General features: G+C 47.3%; 1 protein-coding gene across 1 annotated transcript; it reads right to left on the bottom strand.

Moving 5' to 3' along the window:
• Positions 1-10274: 10274 nt before the first annotated feature.
• On the bottom strand, positions 10275-19548 carry TRAPPC1 (trafficking protein particle complex 1). Its single transcript, XM_033923594.1, has 5 exons — positions 19464-19548; positions 15689-15787; positions 15337-15407; positions 12570-12708; positions 10275-10735 (listed from the first exon to the last, which is right to left on the bottom strand). The coding sequence occupies exons 2-5, from the start codon at positions 15785-15787 to the stop codon at positions 10607-10609; spliced, it is 438 nt and encodes a 145-aa protein (XP_033779485.1). The 5' UTR covers positions 19464-19548; the 3' UTR covers positions 10275-10606.
• Positions 19549-19557: the final 9 nt, after the last annotated feature.

Below are 19557 nucleotides of genomic sequence, written 5' to 3'. Positions count from 1 at the left end.
AGGACAAGAAATCTAGCTGCAAAGAAAGAAGAGAAAAGGGAAAAAATAGACAAATGGAGAAAGAGGGAGACACAGTAACTAGAAACTGAAACCCGGTAATGTTTGCTGCAGGTGTAGCCTGATGGTGAAAGCTGCAAGCAGAGAATCAAATTCCCACTGCATCATCTTGCAAGCGACAGCCGTGTCATTTAACCCCCCATTGCCTTAGGCACAAACTTAGAATATAACCCTCTAGGGCAGGGGTGTCAAAGTCCCTCCTCGAGGGCCACAATCCAGTCAGGTTTTCAGGATTTCCCCAACGAATACGCCTGAGATCTATTAGCATACAATGAAAGTAGCGCATGCAAATAGAACTCATGCATATTCACCGGGGAAATCCTGAAAACCAGGCAGGAGGGACTATGACACCCCCTGCTCTAGGGACAGAAAAAGACTTACCGTACCTGAATATAACTCACCTTGGACCTACAACTGAAAAAAAAAAGGTGAGAGAGCTACATCCGAAATCCCTTCCCATAGTTTGTCAAAGCTCCAGGACTAGGGAGAAGGGTAGGATAACTCTCTTCAAGGGTTATGATAGGGCTCCAGAAAAAGGAGGACAGATTGAGACATCCGGGTTTTTACTTCCATTAATGGAAGCAAAGCCCGGATGTCTCAATCCACGTCTCTCATCCAATATAAATCTCAGTCATGTTTACATCCCACCTCTTTCACAAGGAAATCCTCCCCAATTCCACCAGAGGGCAGCAAAAGCCCATAAACCCCCACAGGGGGCACTGATGGTTCATATCTTTTGACTAGTGACTAGCTGAAACAGTGGGCTCCTTTATGTTTTGTTGATGGGTCTTTCCTCATTCTCCCTGCACCACTGCTTCCTTTTGTGTGTTACCTGTACACAGAGGCGTAGCTAGGTGGGGTGCAAGGGCAGTGGCCGCTCCCCAAATAGGTTTTGAATAAAATAGCACCTATGCGAGTCAGCCCTTCACACTGACAGCTGTTTTTCAAAATGTCTGCTCCCCCTGCCATCAAAACCTGGCTACTGCCTGTATGTGTTTACAGAGGAGGTTGAACGAGGGCTGCATGTATATATGGGAAATGGTTAGTAAGAGGGTGTAAGCTTTTTCTTTTGTCTTAGTCTAAGTGGTTCCTTTTTCTTTTGGGTTCCAGGTCCACTTCTCAGAGGCAGTGGGGTTGTAGCATACTAAGGGCTAGATTCTCAAAACTTTGCATTCAAAACTGATGGGCCACCGTCGCCGCCCTTATTGTAGCGATATTTTAAAGAAAGTACAAAGAGTACAACATTATAAGCAAGTCATTCTCCCCAAAACATGCATGCAAATGAGGTTAGCAGAGAGTAGCGAAGGCTCGCTAAATTTGCATGTGCCCATCGCTGATAGCGATCGGCACATGCGCAGAATAAACGCACAAAAAAACCCAAACCACCAAATTGAAGATTGGCAGGAGAGATGCCCACTCCCTCCCACTGCCAAGCAAAATTACCCCCCCTGACCCACCCCCAAGCAACATCCCCCCCAATCCTGCCACCAAGTATAAGGGGGGAGGGGGGGATAAGTGATGAATATTGCACTTAACCAGCTATGTTTTCACATAAGAACATAAGAACTGCCATCTCCGGATCAGACCTTCGGTCCATCAAGTCCGGCAATCCGCACACGCGGAGGCCCAGCCAGTTGTACACCTGGTGTAATTTTAGTCACCCATATCCCTCTATGCCTCTCGTAAGGAGATGTGCATCTAGTTGCTTTTAAATCCTAGGACGGTGGATTCCGCAATAACCTCCTCTGGGAGAGTATTCCAGGTGTCCATCACTGACTCTATAAACCTAGAAATTTAATGCCAAAGCCCAGATGTGGCCCATCATTGAATTTCCAGACATAACACCAGTGGTGGTCAGCTGAATAGAGGGCCTGTGGTAAGTTCTCCAAGTATTTTCTGATTTGGTTCGTTAATGATTGGCGACTGCAAATTCCTTTTTCTCAACACTCACAGCCTTTAGGAGACCAGTTCAATTTCCTCCTTTCCTTTTGCATTCCCAATAGCTCTTCATTGTTTAGGCCACAAATGTTCCGTTCTTTCGGGCCTATTTTTGTTTGGGCTATGTGCTTCTTTTATGAACCGCCTCGATGTCAATGTTTACTGTTTAAAATGCAGCACACCCAAGACCACACAACAGATAAATAAATACCGGCCTTGATTCGAAAGCCAAGCAGCGGTGAAGCAGCTGTCAGTTCTGATTATGGATATTATGGCAGGAAAATTGATGGCAAGATATTTTGCTCGGAGAGGAGCATGGCGTTAATCCGTGACGGATAGAGCAGAGAGACGTGCAACCCGGGCAAGAGAAAGAGGATCCCAGTGGGCTGAGTGGGAAGTCTAGCTGCCAGCTGAACCCTGCTCAGTTTCCAGATTGCTGCATGGGTGAAATGGAGCACAAAGCTCAGGCTGTGGTACTCGGGTATCACCATGGAGCAGCAATGGCTGTATCTAGGGGACAATGGTTAAGGGTAGGTGAAAACCATTCTGTATGCTTTTTTAGATTCTTTTTTTTTTTTTTTTTTAATTCTTTATTGATTTTCCAAATGTCAATAAATATAACATAAATATATAACATATAATAAGTCAATAAAAGCACATTCAACTTACAAATGTACATAACCAATAATTTTATCACCCCCACCCAATGCTTAATCAATAAAACACAGAAACATAAATTTTCCCAATAACCTTACCCTATTCAGATGCAGCTCTGTTGATTGGGAAGGGGGGAGGGGGCTATAATCCCGAGTTACTGGGTACTGGACTCATTGGGCAATGAGTATCTGGCTGGCAGTAAGCTCTGGGAGCTGATGCCATTGGGTCAGGTGACCTTGAAATGGGGCATGGAGGTTGATGGCCCCCCAGGCCCTAGCTGACATGGCAGGGTTAGGGGGCTATATATAGGCTTCTTATGGCACATATGTTATAGGTCGGGAGTTATTATTCTACTGTTCGTGTTTGCACCAAGTTTTGGTTTCCACTAAACAGAGCTGCGGCCTGCTTTTTCCCAACAGAAAGTGTCTGTGTTTTGATTACTGCATGTACATTGTCAAGTGATACATATGTTATCATGGTAGCAGGGTGTAGGAGAAGAGGCGTAGTGAAGATAAGAGTTCAAATGGGGTTGAGAGGTCAACATGGCCATTCCAGATCCCGGTGTTAATATTTTTGTTGTTACTTGTAGAAAAGCAGTATATAAAGTAACAGAATACAAGTCAACAAAATTGTAATAGTTTTTAACTGGAGAGTTGACGTTAGCCAAAGGTTGGCTTTTTGCATAACTTTTAGAGCCTATTTCTTATAGGCCCGGATTTGCTATATGGCACCCTATAGCGAATCGCACCTCTGTGAAAAGTGGGCAAGGTTTTCTGCTCCATTTCCAGTGTCTATCTATGCCGTGAATATCACATACGAGCATGTGTGATTCCAGAGCATATTATTTAGGCGCTTTAACGGTGCCGTTTTAAACTACGTTTGTTACTTAACTTTCCCCTATAGTGCCTTGGCCTACTTGGAGGGAAATCTTCACGCTGTTTTCATTGTTGCAATGTCTACGGATGCTTTTTACCCACATAGCAAACGCAGTCACATTGAACAAATACCACCTACATGGGTTTTTGCAATCCCAGTCCAACCAATGCCCTTTGTCCTATGCATATAAAAGTTCAACGGTGGGGGGAAGGTTTGAACAATTTTCTAATTGCCCGCTTTCCATGGCAAAGTGATTTTGTGCATTCAGAAACAGTTTTCAAATGTCTGCTCCATTCCACTGTACCTGATGCCTTTGCACACACTGCCCCCATGCATTGTGGGTAGACTGGCCTGGTGCATTCGAGCCATCAAAGTAGGAGTGAGCAACCACAGTTGGATCTTCAAGATTTCCACAATGAATATACCAAATCGAGTTGCATGTACAGCCTCCATTGTATGCAAACTGATCTCGTGTGTATTCATTGTGGAAATCTTGAAAACCTGACCGAGCTGTAGCTTCCATTGCATGCAAATAGATCTCATAAATATCCATTGTGGAAATTCTGAAAACCAGGTTGGGTTGTGGACCTTCAGCACTGGATTTGAGAACCCCTGCTGTATATGATGCTACAGTATTTGATAAATTATTTCAAACCCTTTATATGCAACACCATCTCCAATTGTGGGTGGGTAGGTTACACCAATACACACATACACAGTAGACCTGGTGCAGGTCCAGGTGCTTACATGCCAAATCTAACGTAGTACCAGCTGCTCTGCAGGAAAGGTGAGGAGGTAAGGATCAAGTTCTATGAAAGTTAACCCACACCAGGGACTTTACTTAATGCCGAGGTGGAAGAGCTGAATCCAGGAAAAGTGAAACCAGGCTTCATCAAGCCTTGGCACAAGAGGGACTGAGAAGAGATATTGGATTTAGGTCCTGGCAGGTTAGTCAGGCACAGTAGGCGTGCTCCTGTCCCTGGAGGGCTTACAGTCGAAGGCTACGCCCAAGATCACAAAGAAGTGCAATAGGATTTGAAACCTGGCCCCCCCTGGCTCTCAGCTCAGCTCCTTAGGTGAAGAGAGGCCAAGTAAACTCGGAACAGACCATCTGTCCAGGTTTCAGCCTGAGCGGCTTCTATGCACCAAGACTCTCTCAGAATAACCCATTTATTATACATACTAATAATAGTGGTTATCAGGCTACTAAATGGGAAGGAAAGCTTGGCCCCCCTGATACGGGCTTCATTATAGGAATCTTTTGAAAACCTATTTGTTTAGACAGTTTTGGGGGGAATGATATTGAATGAATGGTAACCTGTATTATTTAAATATGTATGTCACTGTAAATGTGCAGTTTTCTAGATAAAGGCCAAATGGCCCATCCAGTCTGCCCATCCACAGTAACCATTATCTCTTCCTCTGTCTAAGAGATCCCACGTGCTTATCCCAGGCCCTTTTGAATTCAGACACAGTCTCTGTCTCCACCACCTCTTCCGGGAATCTGTTCCATGCATCTACCACTCTCTTAAATTTCTCCTGGGCCTATCACCTCTTAACTTCATCCTATGCCCTCTCATTCCAGAACTTCCTTTCAAATGACTCAACTCATGCACATTTATATTATGTAGGTATTTAAATATCTCTCATATTTCCCCTCTCCCGCCTTTGCTCCAAAGTATACAGTTTGAGATCTTTAAGTCTATCCCCATACGCTTTATGACGAAGACCACGCAACATTTAATAGCCTTCCTCTGGACCGACTCAAGCCTTTATATCTTTTTGAAGGTGAGGCCTCCAGAATTGTAGACAATATTCTAAATGAGGTCTCACCAGTCTTATACAGGGGCATCAAAACCGTATATACTCAAATATAAACCAGGATTTGGGGGCCAAAAAATTGGCCCAAAAATGGGGGTCCCGGTTTATATTTGGGCCAATGCCCCCTCCCATAATTTTTTAAGGCCACCATGGCCAGGCTCTGCTCCTCTCCTCCTCCCTGCCCTATCTTCCTACCTCTGCTGATCATTGGTGGAGGTGCAGCGGGCAGAAGCAAGCTTTCTGAACTCCTGCCCCGCTGCTAACCGGCTATGCGGATCCACTTAGTCCATTTCAGCAGCATGAGAAGCAGCATGATTTGGCGCTGCTTCTCGGCGCTGAGCGGCTTCCTTACTGGCTCTCGCAAATTCTTGCAAGAGTCTGACAATGGAGGGGAGGATGGAAGGGTGCTGGGTGCAGAGCCTGACAATGGAGGGGAGGATGGAAGGGAGTTGGGTGCAGAGCCTGACGGGAGGGGAGGATGGAAGGGTGCTGGGTGCAGAGTGTGACAGGGGAGGGGATGGAAGGGTGCTGGGTGCAGAGCCTAACAGGGGAGGTGAGGATGGAAGGGTGCTGGGTGCAGAGCCTGACAATGGAGGGGAGGATGGAAGGGTACTGGGTGCAGAGCCTGACAGGGGAGGATGGAAGGGTGCTGGGTGCAGAGCCTGACAATGGAGGGGAGGATGGAAGGGTGCTGGGTGCAAAGCCTGACAGGAGAGGGGAGGATGGAAGGGTGCTGGGTGCAGAGTCTGACAATGGAGGGGAGGATGGAAGGGTGCTGGGTGCAGAGCCTGACAATGGAGGGGAGGGTGGAAGGGTACTGGGTGCAGAGCCTGACAGGGGAGGAGAGGGGAGGATGGAAGGGTGCTGGGTGCAGAGTCTGACAGGGGGAAGGGATGGAAGGGTGCTGGGTGCAGAGTCTGACAGGGGAGGGGATGGAAGGGTGCTGGGTGCAGAGCCTAACAGGGGAGGGGAGGATGAAAGAATGCTGGGTGCAGAGCCTAACAGGGGAGGGGAGGATGGAAGGGTGCTGGGTGCAGAACCTGACAATGGAGGGGAGGATGGAAGGGTGCTGGGTGCAAAGCCTGACAATGGAGGGGAGGATGGAAGGGTGCTGGGTGCAGAGCCTGACAATGGAGGGGAGGATGGAAGGGTGCTGGGTGCAGAGCCTGACAGGGGAGGGGAGGGGAGGATGGAAGGGTGCTGGGTGCAAAGCCTGACAGGAGAGGGGAGGATGGAAGGGTGCTGGGTGCAGAGCCTGACAATGGAGGGGAGGATGGAAAGGTGCTGGGTGCAGAGCCTGACAATGGAGGGGAGGATGGAAGGGTGCTGGGTGCAGAGCCTGACAATGGAGGGGAGGATGGAAGGGTGCTGGGTGCAGAGCCTGACAGGGGAGGGGAGGGGAGGATGGAAGGGTGCTGGGCGCAGAGCATGACGGGGCAGGACACTTGAATATTAAGCTGCCCAACTTATATTCAAGTCAACCATTTTTTCTTCCTTTTTGGGGGAAAAGGGGGGGTCTCAACTTATATTCAGATCGACTTATATTCGAATATATATGGTACCTCCTTCTTCCTGCTAGCCATACCTCTCCCTATGCATCCTAGCATCCTTGTAGCTTTTGCCGTCGCCTTTTCAACCTGTTTGGCCACCTTGAGATTATCGCATACAATGTAAATTTACGCAGTATAACTCACGTATATAAGATTAATGCTTTGGAGGACTTCAAGCATACAAATATGTCAGGCCCCTCATCATATTAAAATGTACCTATATAACGCCAGCAATTTGGCCATGCAAGGAAACAACTGTGGAGGTAAATAAACCAGAGGAGGAAGCAGTATGTAAGAGATGCTTCCTCCAATTCTTCTTGCCAACTGTAGGACAAGCCAAGTGGGTGGAAAGAACAGGCCTCCCTCTGCGTGCAGAAACAGCTCTGGTTCCCCCACACCTGTCCTCCTCTTCTTTCTGCAAGAAGCTCTCAACAGAAGTCATTGAATTAACACAGGTGAGAACCCCCTCCTATCTAAGCACTAGGCATGTGTCTAGCTCAGGGGTGTCAAAGTCCCTCCTCGAAGGCCGCAATCCAGTCGGGTTTTCAGGATTTCCCCAATGAATATGCATGAGGTCTATTTGCAAGCGCTGCTTTCATTGCATGCTACTAGACCTCATGCATATTCATTGGTGAAATCCTCAAAACCCAACTGGATTGCGGCCCTCGAGGAGGGACTTTGACACACCTGGTCTAGTTTGTCCATGCCCTAGGCAGTGAGGGCTCTGAAAAGTCTTGACAGATGGTGAGGATGCTGGTCTGTGTCCCTTTTCAGAGACTTAGAACACCCCCATTCTATCAGGTTTTTATGATATAATATTTATGAAATAGATTTGCATGCATATTTCTCTCATGCCCATTCTTTATTAAAAAAAACTAGAACACCTGACTGAGGGTCACCCAGACGAACAAAAAACAGAGGTAATCAGGGTCTGCAGACAGTCCAGAAGTGTACAAACAATAGATCACCAGGAGTAGAAAAAAAAAGGGTGAAATGTGGCCCTGTCGAGTTGTTTATGTTATATGTGATTTTCGATTATGTGATTTAAAGCAATGTTCTTATCCAGTCCTGGTGATTTGCTGCTGTTTCTAGACTGAGGGTCACCCAGGCCAGGATTGGGAACCACTGGCCTAGAATAAAGTGTAGAAGAGTGTGGTGGCACAGTGGTTAAAGCTACAGCCTCAGCACCCTGAGGTTGTGGGTTCAAACCCCCGCTGCTCCTTGTGACCCTGGCCAAGTCACTTAGTCCCCCCATTGCCCCAGGTACATTAGATAAATTATGAGCCCACCGGGACAGCCAAGGAATAATGCTTGAGTACCTGAATAAATTCATGTCAACCATTCTGAGTTCCCCTGGGAGAACAGTATAGAAAATTGAATGAATAAATAAATACTGACAAGTTTCAGCCTCTGATAACCAGAACTGGTATTGTGACATCATAATGTCTCATTCCACCAATGCCTAAGAGCCAACTTCAGCAGTGATGTCACAATGGCTTCACTGACCTGTACTTGGCTCAATTCTACTACATTTTCATTTCTAGAGTGGCGCAGTGGTTAAAGCTACAGCCTCAGCACCCTGAGGTTGTGGGTTCAAACCCCCACTGCTCCTTGTGACCCTGGGCAAGTCACTTAATCCCCCCATTGCCCCAGGTACATTAGATAGATTGTGAGCCCACTAGGACAGGTAAGGAAAATACTTGAGTAGTTGAATAAATTTATGTAAACTGAATAAATAAATACAGTATCAAAGCACAGGCTTGTAGATAGACCGGGAGCTGGCAAGCACATTTATTCATTGAGTGGTGTTTCAATGTTCTCTCTAGTTCAAGTCTGATGTCACAATAAAGAAAGCCAGCAAAAACTTTGTGCAGAGTTGCTAGGTGTGTGCACTCCCTTTCTAACCTATGTGCATACATACACATGCACAGCTTAGACCACAGGTGTCAAAGTCGGTCCTCGAGGGCCAGAATCCAGTCGGGTTTTCAGGATTTCCCCAATGAATCTGCATGAGATCTATTTGCATGCACTGCTTTCAATGCATATTCATTGGGGAAATCCTGAAAACCCGACTGGATTCCGGCCCTCGAGGAGGGACTTTGACACCCCTGGCTTAGACAGAACATTGGTGGTTTTGGCAAAGAGTGAGCCAGGATCATGCAAGAGAGAAAAGAAATATATGTAATTTTCCCTTCAGCACACACAGGATTTTAAGTAAATTATCTGCAATCTTATGCTAGTCATTTCCTGGGGGAAGCTGCAGCCCAAGGCTTCTACAGAGGGCTCAGGTTTGAGAATGACATGGGGACAAATTTCTCCCCGTCCCCAAGGGAACTCATTTTCCTGCCCCGGCGAGTTCTTTCCCTGCCCCTGCCCCATTCCTGCAAGCTCTGTTCTCATCTGCACAATCCTTGAACACTTTAAAATCATAAGTGTTCGAGGCTTGTGAGGTTAAGGCAGAGTTTACAGGAATAACGACAAAACTCATGAGGACGAGATGGAAAAATTGAGCTTCTGCAGGGACAGGAACAAATTTGTCCCCATGTCATTCTCTAGGTTTGAGTCAAAACTGCCTAACTTGCACTTCTTCAGAATATTGTGGTTAATAATTCTTGGTGAGAAAAGAGTGTGTGCTGTGCCTCTTTTATTATTTTGGAGGGGAGAGAATTTATAGGGCTATTATAGGTCAAAGAACTCTAGCGCCCCTGTGCCTACCAAATTCATTCCAAATATTTTACAGCACACAGGACAAAGCTGGTAGAACAAACATGAAAGAGAAGAGGAATGGAATGGTGGAAGGAAAGAAAGAACAGAGAAGGGAGTATTAGATGCTGAAAGAGTGGAGAAAATCCAGCCCAGCTATAGAATCAAAATTCAGTTTTAGCCGTTGACACTCTCTTTTGTGGTGCATGATGGGACACCCCTCCAGCCTCTGCTCTTACATTGGCTCTGCTCTGTACGTGCACAGGTATAAAGCATGTCCCACTAACGCTAATATGCTTTGGTGCCATTGACGTTCTGCCTCATGCAGGTGTTTTTGTCTCAACCAATACTACGTGCAAGTTACGGCAGGACATTTTGACGGTTCATAGACAACGGCGCGAAAGACAAAAGCGCGTGCCGACAATTGAGCGCCGCCGCGCCACTCTAAATTACAGTTTTTAGGGGCTCCGACGGGGGGTTTTGTTGGGGAACCCCCCCCCCCAGTTTACTTAATAGACATCGCGCCGGCGTTATGGGGGGTTGTAACCCTCCGCATTTTACTGTAAACTGAACTTTTTCCCTAAAAACAGGGAAAAAGTGAAGTTTTCAGTAAAATGTGGGGGGTTACAACGCCCCCACAACGCGGCGCGATGTCTATTAAATAAAGTGGGGGGGGTCCCCCCCACGCCCCCCTGTTGGAACACTAAAAACAGTAATTTAGAGCGGCGCGCGCTGCGCTCAATTGTCTGGGCGCACCTTTGTCCCGGCGCGCTTTTGACCTGACACCCATTTTGACAAGAGGCTGCTGGGATCAAGATTTTAGGTGACGTACCTACAGCTCTGCCTGACCTCTATGAATTGACCATGAAAGTCCTGCCAAGAGGAGTGCGATGATCAACCCGCCCATATAGGAAAAAAAGGAGGGCATGAGGACAAGTCCTCCACAGACAATATAGGGGAGGGGAGGTGGCCGCCCCACCGAATTAAGAGGGAAGGGCCAAGGGTCAGCCTGCCCGGGCAGAGAAGAAGGGCAAGCCCCGGATGAAACTGTCCAGTTTGGTGCGGAAGAGCTCGCTCTGGATGGGCTGATTCAAGCTGCAGAGAGGATTCTTGACTACGTATTCCACAAAGATCTGCGGTGGGAGAGAAAGGAGAAAAAGGTCTATAAAACAGCCGTAAATGTTTTGAGATGTTGCACATAGCAGGTAAAAGTGTAAGACCTATGACAGTAGCTCTCAACCCATTCCTAAGGACTACCCAACGAGTCAGGTTTACAGGATATGTGTAAGGTGCCATCTACTCGTGTTCAAGTCCTAGCGACTTGATGAATTACAGATCTAAAAAAAAAGATCAGTTTTGTGCTGGTCCAGTTGGGTCCTCCAGCGTCATCCCCACGATTGTTTTCAACGTGTCCAGCCATCGGATTGCAGGTCGCCCTCTTCGCCTGGTTGCTTCGACCTTCCCAATCACGATGTCCTTCTCCAATGATCTTTCTCTTCCGACGGCGTGACCAAAATAAGAGTCAAAACTTCATTATTTGGGCTTCAAGTGGCATAGGCAATTTGATCCCTTCCAGAATCGATTTGTTCGATTTTCTGGCGGGTCCACGGCACACACAAAATCTTTCTCCAGCACCAAAGCTCAAATGAGTCGATCTTCTTTCTGTAGTGTCCAGCTTTCACATCCGTAATTGAATATACATGAGATAAATTTGCATGCACTGTCTCCATGGTATGCAAGTCTCTCTCATGCATATTCATTGTGGGTATCCTGTGAAGCTGATCGGCTGGATGTGTCCCTAGGACTGGCCTGAGAACCTCTGGTCTAGAATTACACAAGAGCAAATGTGGACATGCTCCTAAACACAAATGTCATTACATAAAACACATTCACATGGATTTTTCAAAAAGTACATCTTTTTTTGTGTAAGGAGACACAATTTAGCGTGCCCCGTTTTGAAAGCTCACGATCGGAGGATACACCCTGAGGCAGCATTATGTGAAACGCTGGCCACCGTTGGTGTTCCGACCGAGCTTTGCCGAATTATTACACTGAAAAAGATAAGTTTGAGTCGCTTTTGTACCTAAATTTTTGACCACTTGTTATTTATTTGCATTGCACAACATAGAGCTTTACCAGGCCCCACGGGAGGTTTTTTTGCCGATGAGGTTTTCCGCCTGAACACCTTATGCCACAGCTGTGGCAATGGTAGGGCTTTGTCTGAGGCTTTTCCTCCCAATGCTGGTTCACTCGACTTGTGTTGTAGCTATTTGTATTTTTTGCCCGATCCATGTGAATGTGTTTTATACAGTGGTACCTTGGATTACGAGCATAATCCGTTCCAGGAGCATGCTCGTAATCCAAAATGCTCGTTTATCAAAGCGAGTTTCCCCATAGGAAATAATGGAAACTCGCTTTGATATGTTCCCCCCCCCCCGATAACCGGCATTGCTCCCCCCCGCTTGCAAAGGCCCCCCTCGCTCCAACCGGCAACCCCCCCGCGCGAACCGGTCCCCCCGCCTGAACAACTTAAACTTACCCCCCCCACCACCACCGTCTGGCACCGGCACTGGCACGCAGGCATAGATCGTGCCGGTGCCTAGAAGATCTTCCGGCTTCTGCCTGCTTTGAGCATACTTCTAATTCTCCCTCTCGCCTGCGTGCCGGTGCCAGACGGGGGTAAGTTTAAGTTGCTCGGGCGGAGGGGGGGGGGGGGGGTGCCGATTGGAGCGAGGGGGCCTTTGCGAGCGGGGGGGGGGGGGGGTGCGATGCCGGTTATCGGGAAGGGGGGAGTGCTCGCAAATCGAGTCAACACTCGGTTTGTGAGTCAAAAGTTTGCTGAGTGTTTTGCTCGTCTTGCAAAACACTCGCAAACCGGGTTACTCGCAAACCGAGGTTTGACTGTATATTGATATTAGATTTTTCACTGCTTCTGAGTTGTTTATATTGAACACAAATGTTATTTACACTGCTGTAGATCTGGTGCAGGGTCTCCCGCATGTTGTTCACCCCCAAGTCTGTGTTCATGACGATTTTCAGGCCTGTGGGAGTCTCGTAGTAATGCAGCTTGTACTTGCTGGTCTGGAAGGACAGAAAGCCATCCTTCCTGAGGAAGAGCTCATTAAGGAGACCAGTTGAAAGAGCAGAAGAAAACAAAAAAAATCTCTGAACGCATGCAGAAGAATTTGTCGACAGACCTTATAACACAATTCTTACTAATTTTATCCATTTTGTACTTTGTTCACCGCTCTGGTTCACATGCCGATAATAGTAGTACAGTACTCCCCCGATATTCGCGGGGGTTCCGTTCCAGGAAACCCCCCCCCCCAATATTAAAAAAAATGCAAATACAGTTTTTCACCTGGGGAGGCAGGAGAGGGCAGCTGGAGAGGCAGCTCCTGATTGGTGAGGCCTGACTTTAGTACAGGAAGAGGCGGTCGGAGCAAACTGCGAGTGATTTCCTTCACTCACCGGCGCTCTGGCTGCCCTCTCCTGCCTGGTCATTCGTGGTCAGAAAATACCGTGAATGACCGGGACCGCGAATTCGCGGGAGAGCACTGCATATCAAATAAACTTATGTATCAAAAAATACACAGGAAAAAAGCAACCCCCCCATGGGCAATCTAGAGAATCTCAGTCAAAATTCACACAAATATACATTTAAATAAAACAAAACGTGGCAGGCATGTAAAGTCCTTTGTAAAAAGAACATATACTGGACCCCAATACGATCTGTGTTTTGGCCACAAGGGCCTTCCTTAGGGGTGTAAAAGTATCCCAGTAGATGGCGCCAAATGACCAAAAAAGCCAAACTGAGTCAAACTTGGGGGGAAAAACACGCTGAGGTGCCTGCCGCCTAGAGCAGGGGTAGGCAATTCTAGTCCTCGAGAGCCCGAGCCAGGTCAGGATTTCAGAATATCCACAATAAATATGCATGAGATAGATTTTCATCTCAAGGAGGCAGTGCAGGCAAATCCATCTCATACATATTCATTGTGGATATCCTGACCTGGCTCCGGCTCTCGAGGACTGGAATTGCCTACCCCTGGCCTAGTGCGATATCTAAAATAAAATTGCTCGATGTGAAGAAAAATGCCGCGAGATTTTATATTGTGAATAAACGTGTTTGTCTACACAATGGTCTGATCAGTGTCCTTTCCCCACGCCCTTGTTTTTGAATCAAATAAACAAACAAACTAGGGATACACAAACTCCAACACACTGACAATAGCCAATCTGAGGCCCTTCAGTATAAAAACTATCACACTGGGTCAGAGCAACCTTCCACCAAGCCCAGGACTCTACATCAATAGCCAATCCAGGTGAAAAATACCTGGCAGTATCCTAAATAGTAGCTAACCTGCATACTGCTGCTTACCCCCAGGGATAAGCAGTGGCTTTCCCCAAGTCTATCTTGTTAATAACGGTTTATGATTTTCTTTTCTCCAGGAACTTGTCCTTTTTTTTAAACCCAGCTATGCCAACTGCTTTTATTGTTTATTGAGAGCTTCTATATCGCTACTGACTGGGGTGTCAATTCAGAGTGGTCCACATGAGTCTCTGCAAAGGCTTCTGTAAAGGTGCTATGATACACTAGTCTTTAAGCCCGTTACATTAATGGGTGCTAGAATAGATGTATGTGTCTGTCTTTCTCTCTCTCTCTCTCTCTCCTTGGCCGCTTTCTGTCTGTCTTTCTTTCTTTCTGTCTCTCTCTTTCCTCGGCTGTCCACCATCACCCCTTGCCTGCTCCCCCTGTCCAGCAGCAGCCCTTCTCCCTTCCTTTTACCTCCCCCCTGTCCAGCAGCACCTCTTCCCTGCTCCCCCTGTCCAGCAGTAGGCCTTCTCCCTTCCTTTTACCTCCCCCTATCCAGCAGCACCTCTTCCCTGCTCCCCCTTGTCCAGCAGCAGCCCTTCTCCATTCATTTTACCTCCCCCTGTCCAGCAGGACCTCTTCCCTGCTCCCCCTTGTCCAGCAGTAGGCCTTCTCCCTTCCTTTTACCTCCCCCACTGTCCAGCAGCACCTCTTACTTGCTCCCCCTGTCCAGCAGTAGGCCTTCTCTTTTCCCTGTTCCCCCTGTCCCAGGCAGCCTCGGGGCTTTTGCTAGGCTGGCCCACCTCGCATTATCGAAGTGGGCCGGCCTAGCAAATGCCCCACGGCTGCTGCGTTTGCTGGTCGGGGGGTGAGAAGAGGCGTCCCAGCAGCGCAGGAGTCAAACTGGCACTGAAATCGCCGTCGCAAACTGCCCCACGCACTGAAAATGGAATTCAGCAAGGAGGGACATAGCACGGTGGCAGGGATCACAAAACCCTCTTCCGGGAGTCTGTTCCACACATCTATAACCCTTTCTGTATTTCCTTAGATTACTCCTGGGCCTATCACCTCTTACCTTCATCCTATGTCCGCTCATTCCAGAGCTTCCTTTCAAATGAAAGAGACTCGACTCATGCACTTTTACGCCATGTAGGTATTTAAACGTCTCTATCATATCTCCCCTCTCCTGCCTTTCCTCTAAAATATACAGATTGAGATCTTTAAGTTTGTCCTCATAGGCATGGACTTGAGGTGAAGACCATGCACCATTTTGGTAGCCTTCCTCTGGACCGACTCCATCCTTTTTATATCTTTTTGCAGGTGTAGTCTCTAGAATTGTATACCATGTGGTCTGCACTAAAACTGTACACTTCCTCTCAGAATCTTAACCGACAGACTTCCCTCCCAATAATAGAAGGATACATGTCCACTGGAGACATCTTACTGACAAAGGAGCGGATGGAAAACAGCATCCCATACATCAGCTTGTACTCCTGCACCAAAGAAAATTAGATGGTCATTAGGCACTCATTTGCATACATCCCAGTCCTATCCTAACTCACCTCACTCTTAAAGAGGCTGAGCTTGGAATCTATCCCTCCACCATGTCTCACCTCATCCTCGTTGGAGATCCTAGCTGCAGGAGAGTCCTTAATCCCACCCTGGCTCACCTCATTCTTGAAAATGCTGTGTGTTACCTCTAAGCTATACCAGTTTACCTAGTCCTTGAAGATAAAAAACATAGGTGACACCCCCTCCCTCACCCCCGCCTTACCTCTTCCTTAGAAATGCTGGCCTGCTTCTTTCGGTTCCACTCACTATAGTGCAGACAGACCCCATTCCGGTCAAAGATGTAGAGATTGTGCACCGTCATCTGTAGGATAAGGAAGGGCCAATCAGATTCACATCCTCAGCCAGTCCCAGAATGCCCAGGTGCTCACTTAAGCGCATCGCATCAGTGTACCCATGCACACTCAGGCTCAACCACTCAGTCATACTATCCTCAAAACAGTCAAGTTGAATCATAAGAACATAAGCAATGCCATACTGGGTCAGACCATCAAGCCCAATATCCTGTTTTAACATTGGCCAATCCAGGTCACAAGTACCTGGCAAGATCCCAAAAGAAAAAAGCAGATTTTTTACTGTTTATCCCCAAAATCAGATTCAGTGACCCCCATTTGGGATCCTGACCCACGGTGACGGGATAATCGTGCGCCAGACACCAGCGCGCCAACAATTCGGCGGAAGACAGAAGCACGCGGGGGAAAAAATAATTTTTAAAGAGCTCCGACTGGGGGTTTGGGGTGGCAACCCCTTCCCGCCCCACTTTATTGAAGGGCATAGAGAAGATAGACAGTTACAAATTCTTCAGGCTGTGGGGAGCCACAAGTACAAGGGGGCACTCGGAGAAATTGAAAAAGGACAGGTTTAGAACAAATGCTAGGAAGTTCTTTTTCACTCAGAGGGTGGTGGACACATGGAACGCGCTCCCGGAGGCTGTGATAGGCCAGAGCACGCTACAGGGGTTCAAGGAGGGTCTAGATAGGTTCCTAAAAGAAAAGGGGATTGAGGGGTACAGATAGAAGTAGAGGTAGGTTATAAGAATAGTCAGAAACCACTTCACAGGTCATGGACCTGATGGGCCCCCGCGGGAGCGGACCGCTGGGCACGATGGACCTCTGGTCTGACCCAGTGGAGGCAACTTCTTATGTTCTTATGTTCGCGCTGCCGTTGTGGGGGTGTGTGGGGGAGGTGAAACCCCCCCACATTATACAGAAAATTGAACTTTTCCCGAAAAAAATCAGAAAAAGTTCCGTTTTTGCTTAAGTAAAATATAATGGAGATTTCCAACCCCCCCCCCCCGAACCCCCCTCCAACATCAGCGCGAACACTAACCAATAAAGTGGGGGGGAGTCGCCACCCCAACCCCCCCCCCCCCCATCGCTTCTGTCTTGCGCCGAATTGTCAGCGCTGGATTGTCAGCGTGCTGACATCTTGCGCTCCACTGTCTATGAACCTGACCCACAGTTTGGGATCCCTGACTTGGGTCATTTACTAACAGTACACGTTATGTTACTATGTTAATACTGTTAATGTATGCTTGTTGTCCCAGAGCCCATTTTAACAGCCTCAGTGAATGCTGTTACTTAATTTAGTAAATTACCCTTTTAATCTTCTGACACTTCTTGAGCCCATCTAATTATAAATGCGGTGAGGCAGGAGTTTCTCACATGTATATTAATGTAAAGCATTATATAAAGAGTGACTCAAAATCATATCCCCAATAAAAATTTTCTAACATTACATTCGATACTTAATATTATAATTTGTTATAATCATTTCATGTGACTATAAAGCTTGACCATCATCAGGTAAGTCTCTCTTGTCTGTACCCTTCTCTACTGCAACCTCCCAACTCCGTCCCTTATACCTTGCTGGAACAACCTGCCTGACTCATCAGGCTCCATCTGTGGCGGTATTCAAATCCAGGCTGAAAGCCCACTTTTTTTCTAACTGCATTTAAGTCCTAATCCTACCAACTTGTAACACACCCATATCTGTTTGTCATTCTCTCTCTAGTCCCCTACCTTATCCACCTCATCATTCCTCTTGTGATTCCCTACCTGAGCAGTGTGTATGGATTCACCCTTTTTGTCCTGTGTATCTATCATAATTAGACTGTAAGCTCTTTTGAGCAAGGACCGTCTCTTGTGTGTTTAATGTACAGCCATGCATGCATCTAGTAGCACTATTGAAATAAATAATAGCAGCAGTAGTAAATAGCCTTAGCAACAGTATCACAGGGTATGGCATCTCTCTGTTACTGTTAATTACCAAAGAGACAAATATACAGTACTATGCTCATGTAATTAAAGTGCTTTACTAGAATTGCTACTATGAATTACTTTGTATCCAATTGGCTTGGAGAATTTGGAGGACAGTAACCCACAAGCAGAGTCAGGTACTGAAAGGCCCTGCATCTCGTTGCTTGGGCTCAGGCAGAGGATGGAAGTAGGGTAGCAGCAATAACAGCAAGAGGACATACTAGACTCTGCAGAATAGGGTGCTAGGGAAGAAGAGATACTGGCAGGGTTGGCTTGAGGTGCTGTGGCACCCTGAGCCAACTTTTGCTTTGGCAACCCCCCCCCTTATTTCCCCCTCTCTCTCTAGTCTCCCCTTTCTGATGGACCAGGTGAGGCACTGATGATGTAAAAGGGTGCTGAAATCCCAGTATGGCATCTATCCCTCTAGAACAGTGGTCTCCAACTCAAACCCTTTGCAGGGCCACATTTTGGATTTGGAGGGCCTCAGAAAAAAAATAATTAATGTCTTATTAAAGAAATGATAATGAGGTAAAACTCTTTATAGTTTATAAATCTTTCCTTTTGGCTAAGTCTTAATATTAATATTGTCATTTATAGCTAAAGAGACATATGATCAAGAAACGGTTTTATTTTACTTTTGTGATTATGAGAAATAGGACATGGCGGGCTGCGCGTTTGCAATCACTGCTCTAGAAGTTTAAAAGTAGACCAGACTGGGATTTGGGCACCCCGGTCCATGGGTAAGAACATAAGAAGTGCCTCTGCTGGGTCAGACCAGAGGTCCATCATGCCCAGCAGTCCACTCACGCAGGGGCCCACCAGGTCCAGGACCTGTATAGTAACCCTCTATCTATACCCTTCTATCCCCCTTTTCCTTCAGAAAATTGTCCAAACCCTTCTTGAACTCTAATGCCGTAGCTTGTCCTATCACGCCCTCTGGAAGTGCATTCCAGGTGGCCACCACCCGTTGGGTGAAGAAGAACTTCCTAGCATTGGTTCTGAATCTGTCCCCTCTTAATTTTTCCGAATGGCCTCTCGTTCTTGTAGTGGGTAGAGCTGGCACTGGGGAGCAGGAGAACTGCTGCATACCTAGAAAAAATGTTGGTAACAAGAGAGGTAACTTGGAAGGCAATATGGAGGAGGGGAGTAGGCAGGTCCTCCATAACACCTCTGAAGAACCCAGAGGGATTTTTTTTTTTGGAGGGGTGTCACTTAGGCCAGGGGTAGGGAACTCCTGTCCTCGAGAGCCGTATTCCAGTCGGGTTTTCAGGATTTCCCCAATGAATATGCATGAGATCTATTTGCATGGACTGCTTTTCAATGCATATTCATTGAGGAAATCCGGAAAACCCGACTGGAATATGGCTCTCGAGGACCGGAGTTCCCTACCCCTGACCTAGGCCAGGGGTAGGCAATTCCGGTCCGCGAGAGCCGGAGCCAGGTCAGGTTTTCAGGATCTCCACCATAAATATGCACGAGATCGATTTGCATCTCAAGGAGGCGGTGCATGCAAATCCAACTCGTACATATTCATGGTGGAGATCCTGAAAACCTGACCTGGCTCCGGCTCTCGAGGACCGGAAGTGCCTACCCCTGACCTAGGTCGTCTGGGTCGGACCTGATAACTATTACTGTAGCAAAATGGGCCCGTTTATTCTCGACGTTGAGGCAGGCTGAGTTCGATCATTTGGCCGTTTTCCCCGAACCCCCTCCCCTCCTTACCGTGCACCACTGCGGGTACAGCCAGCCCAACCTCTCCGCCGCGATTTCTTCCACTTCCGTTTTCCCCTCTTCGTTCCCACCCCCCCTTCTCAAG

Source organism: Geotrypetes seraphini, chromosome 16 (genome assembly GCF_902459505.1).
Source record: "Geotrypetes seraphini chromosome 16, aGeoSer1.1, whole genome shotgun sequence".
Classification (NCBI taxonomy): domain Eukaryota; kingdom Metazoa; phylum Chordata; class Amphibia; order Gymnophiona; family Dermophiidae; genus Geotrypetes; species Geotrypetes seraphini.
The sequence above is the reverse complement of the archived record's forward strand: the minus strand, read 5'-3'. Positions and strand labels throughout refer to the sequence as shown.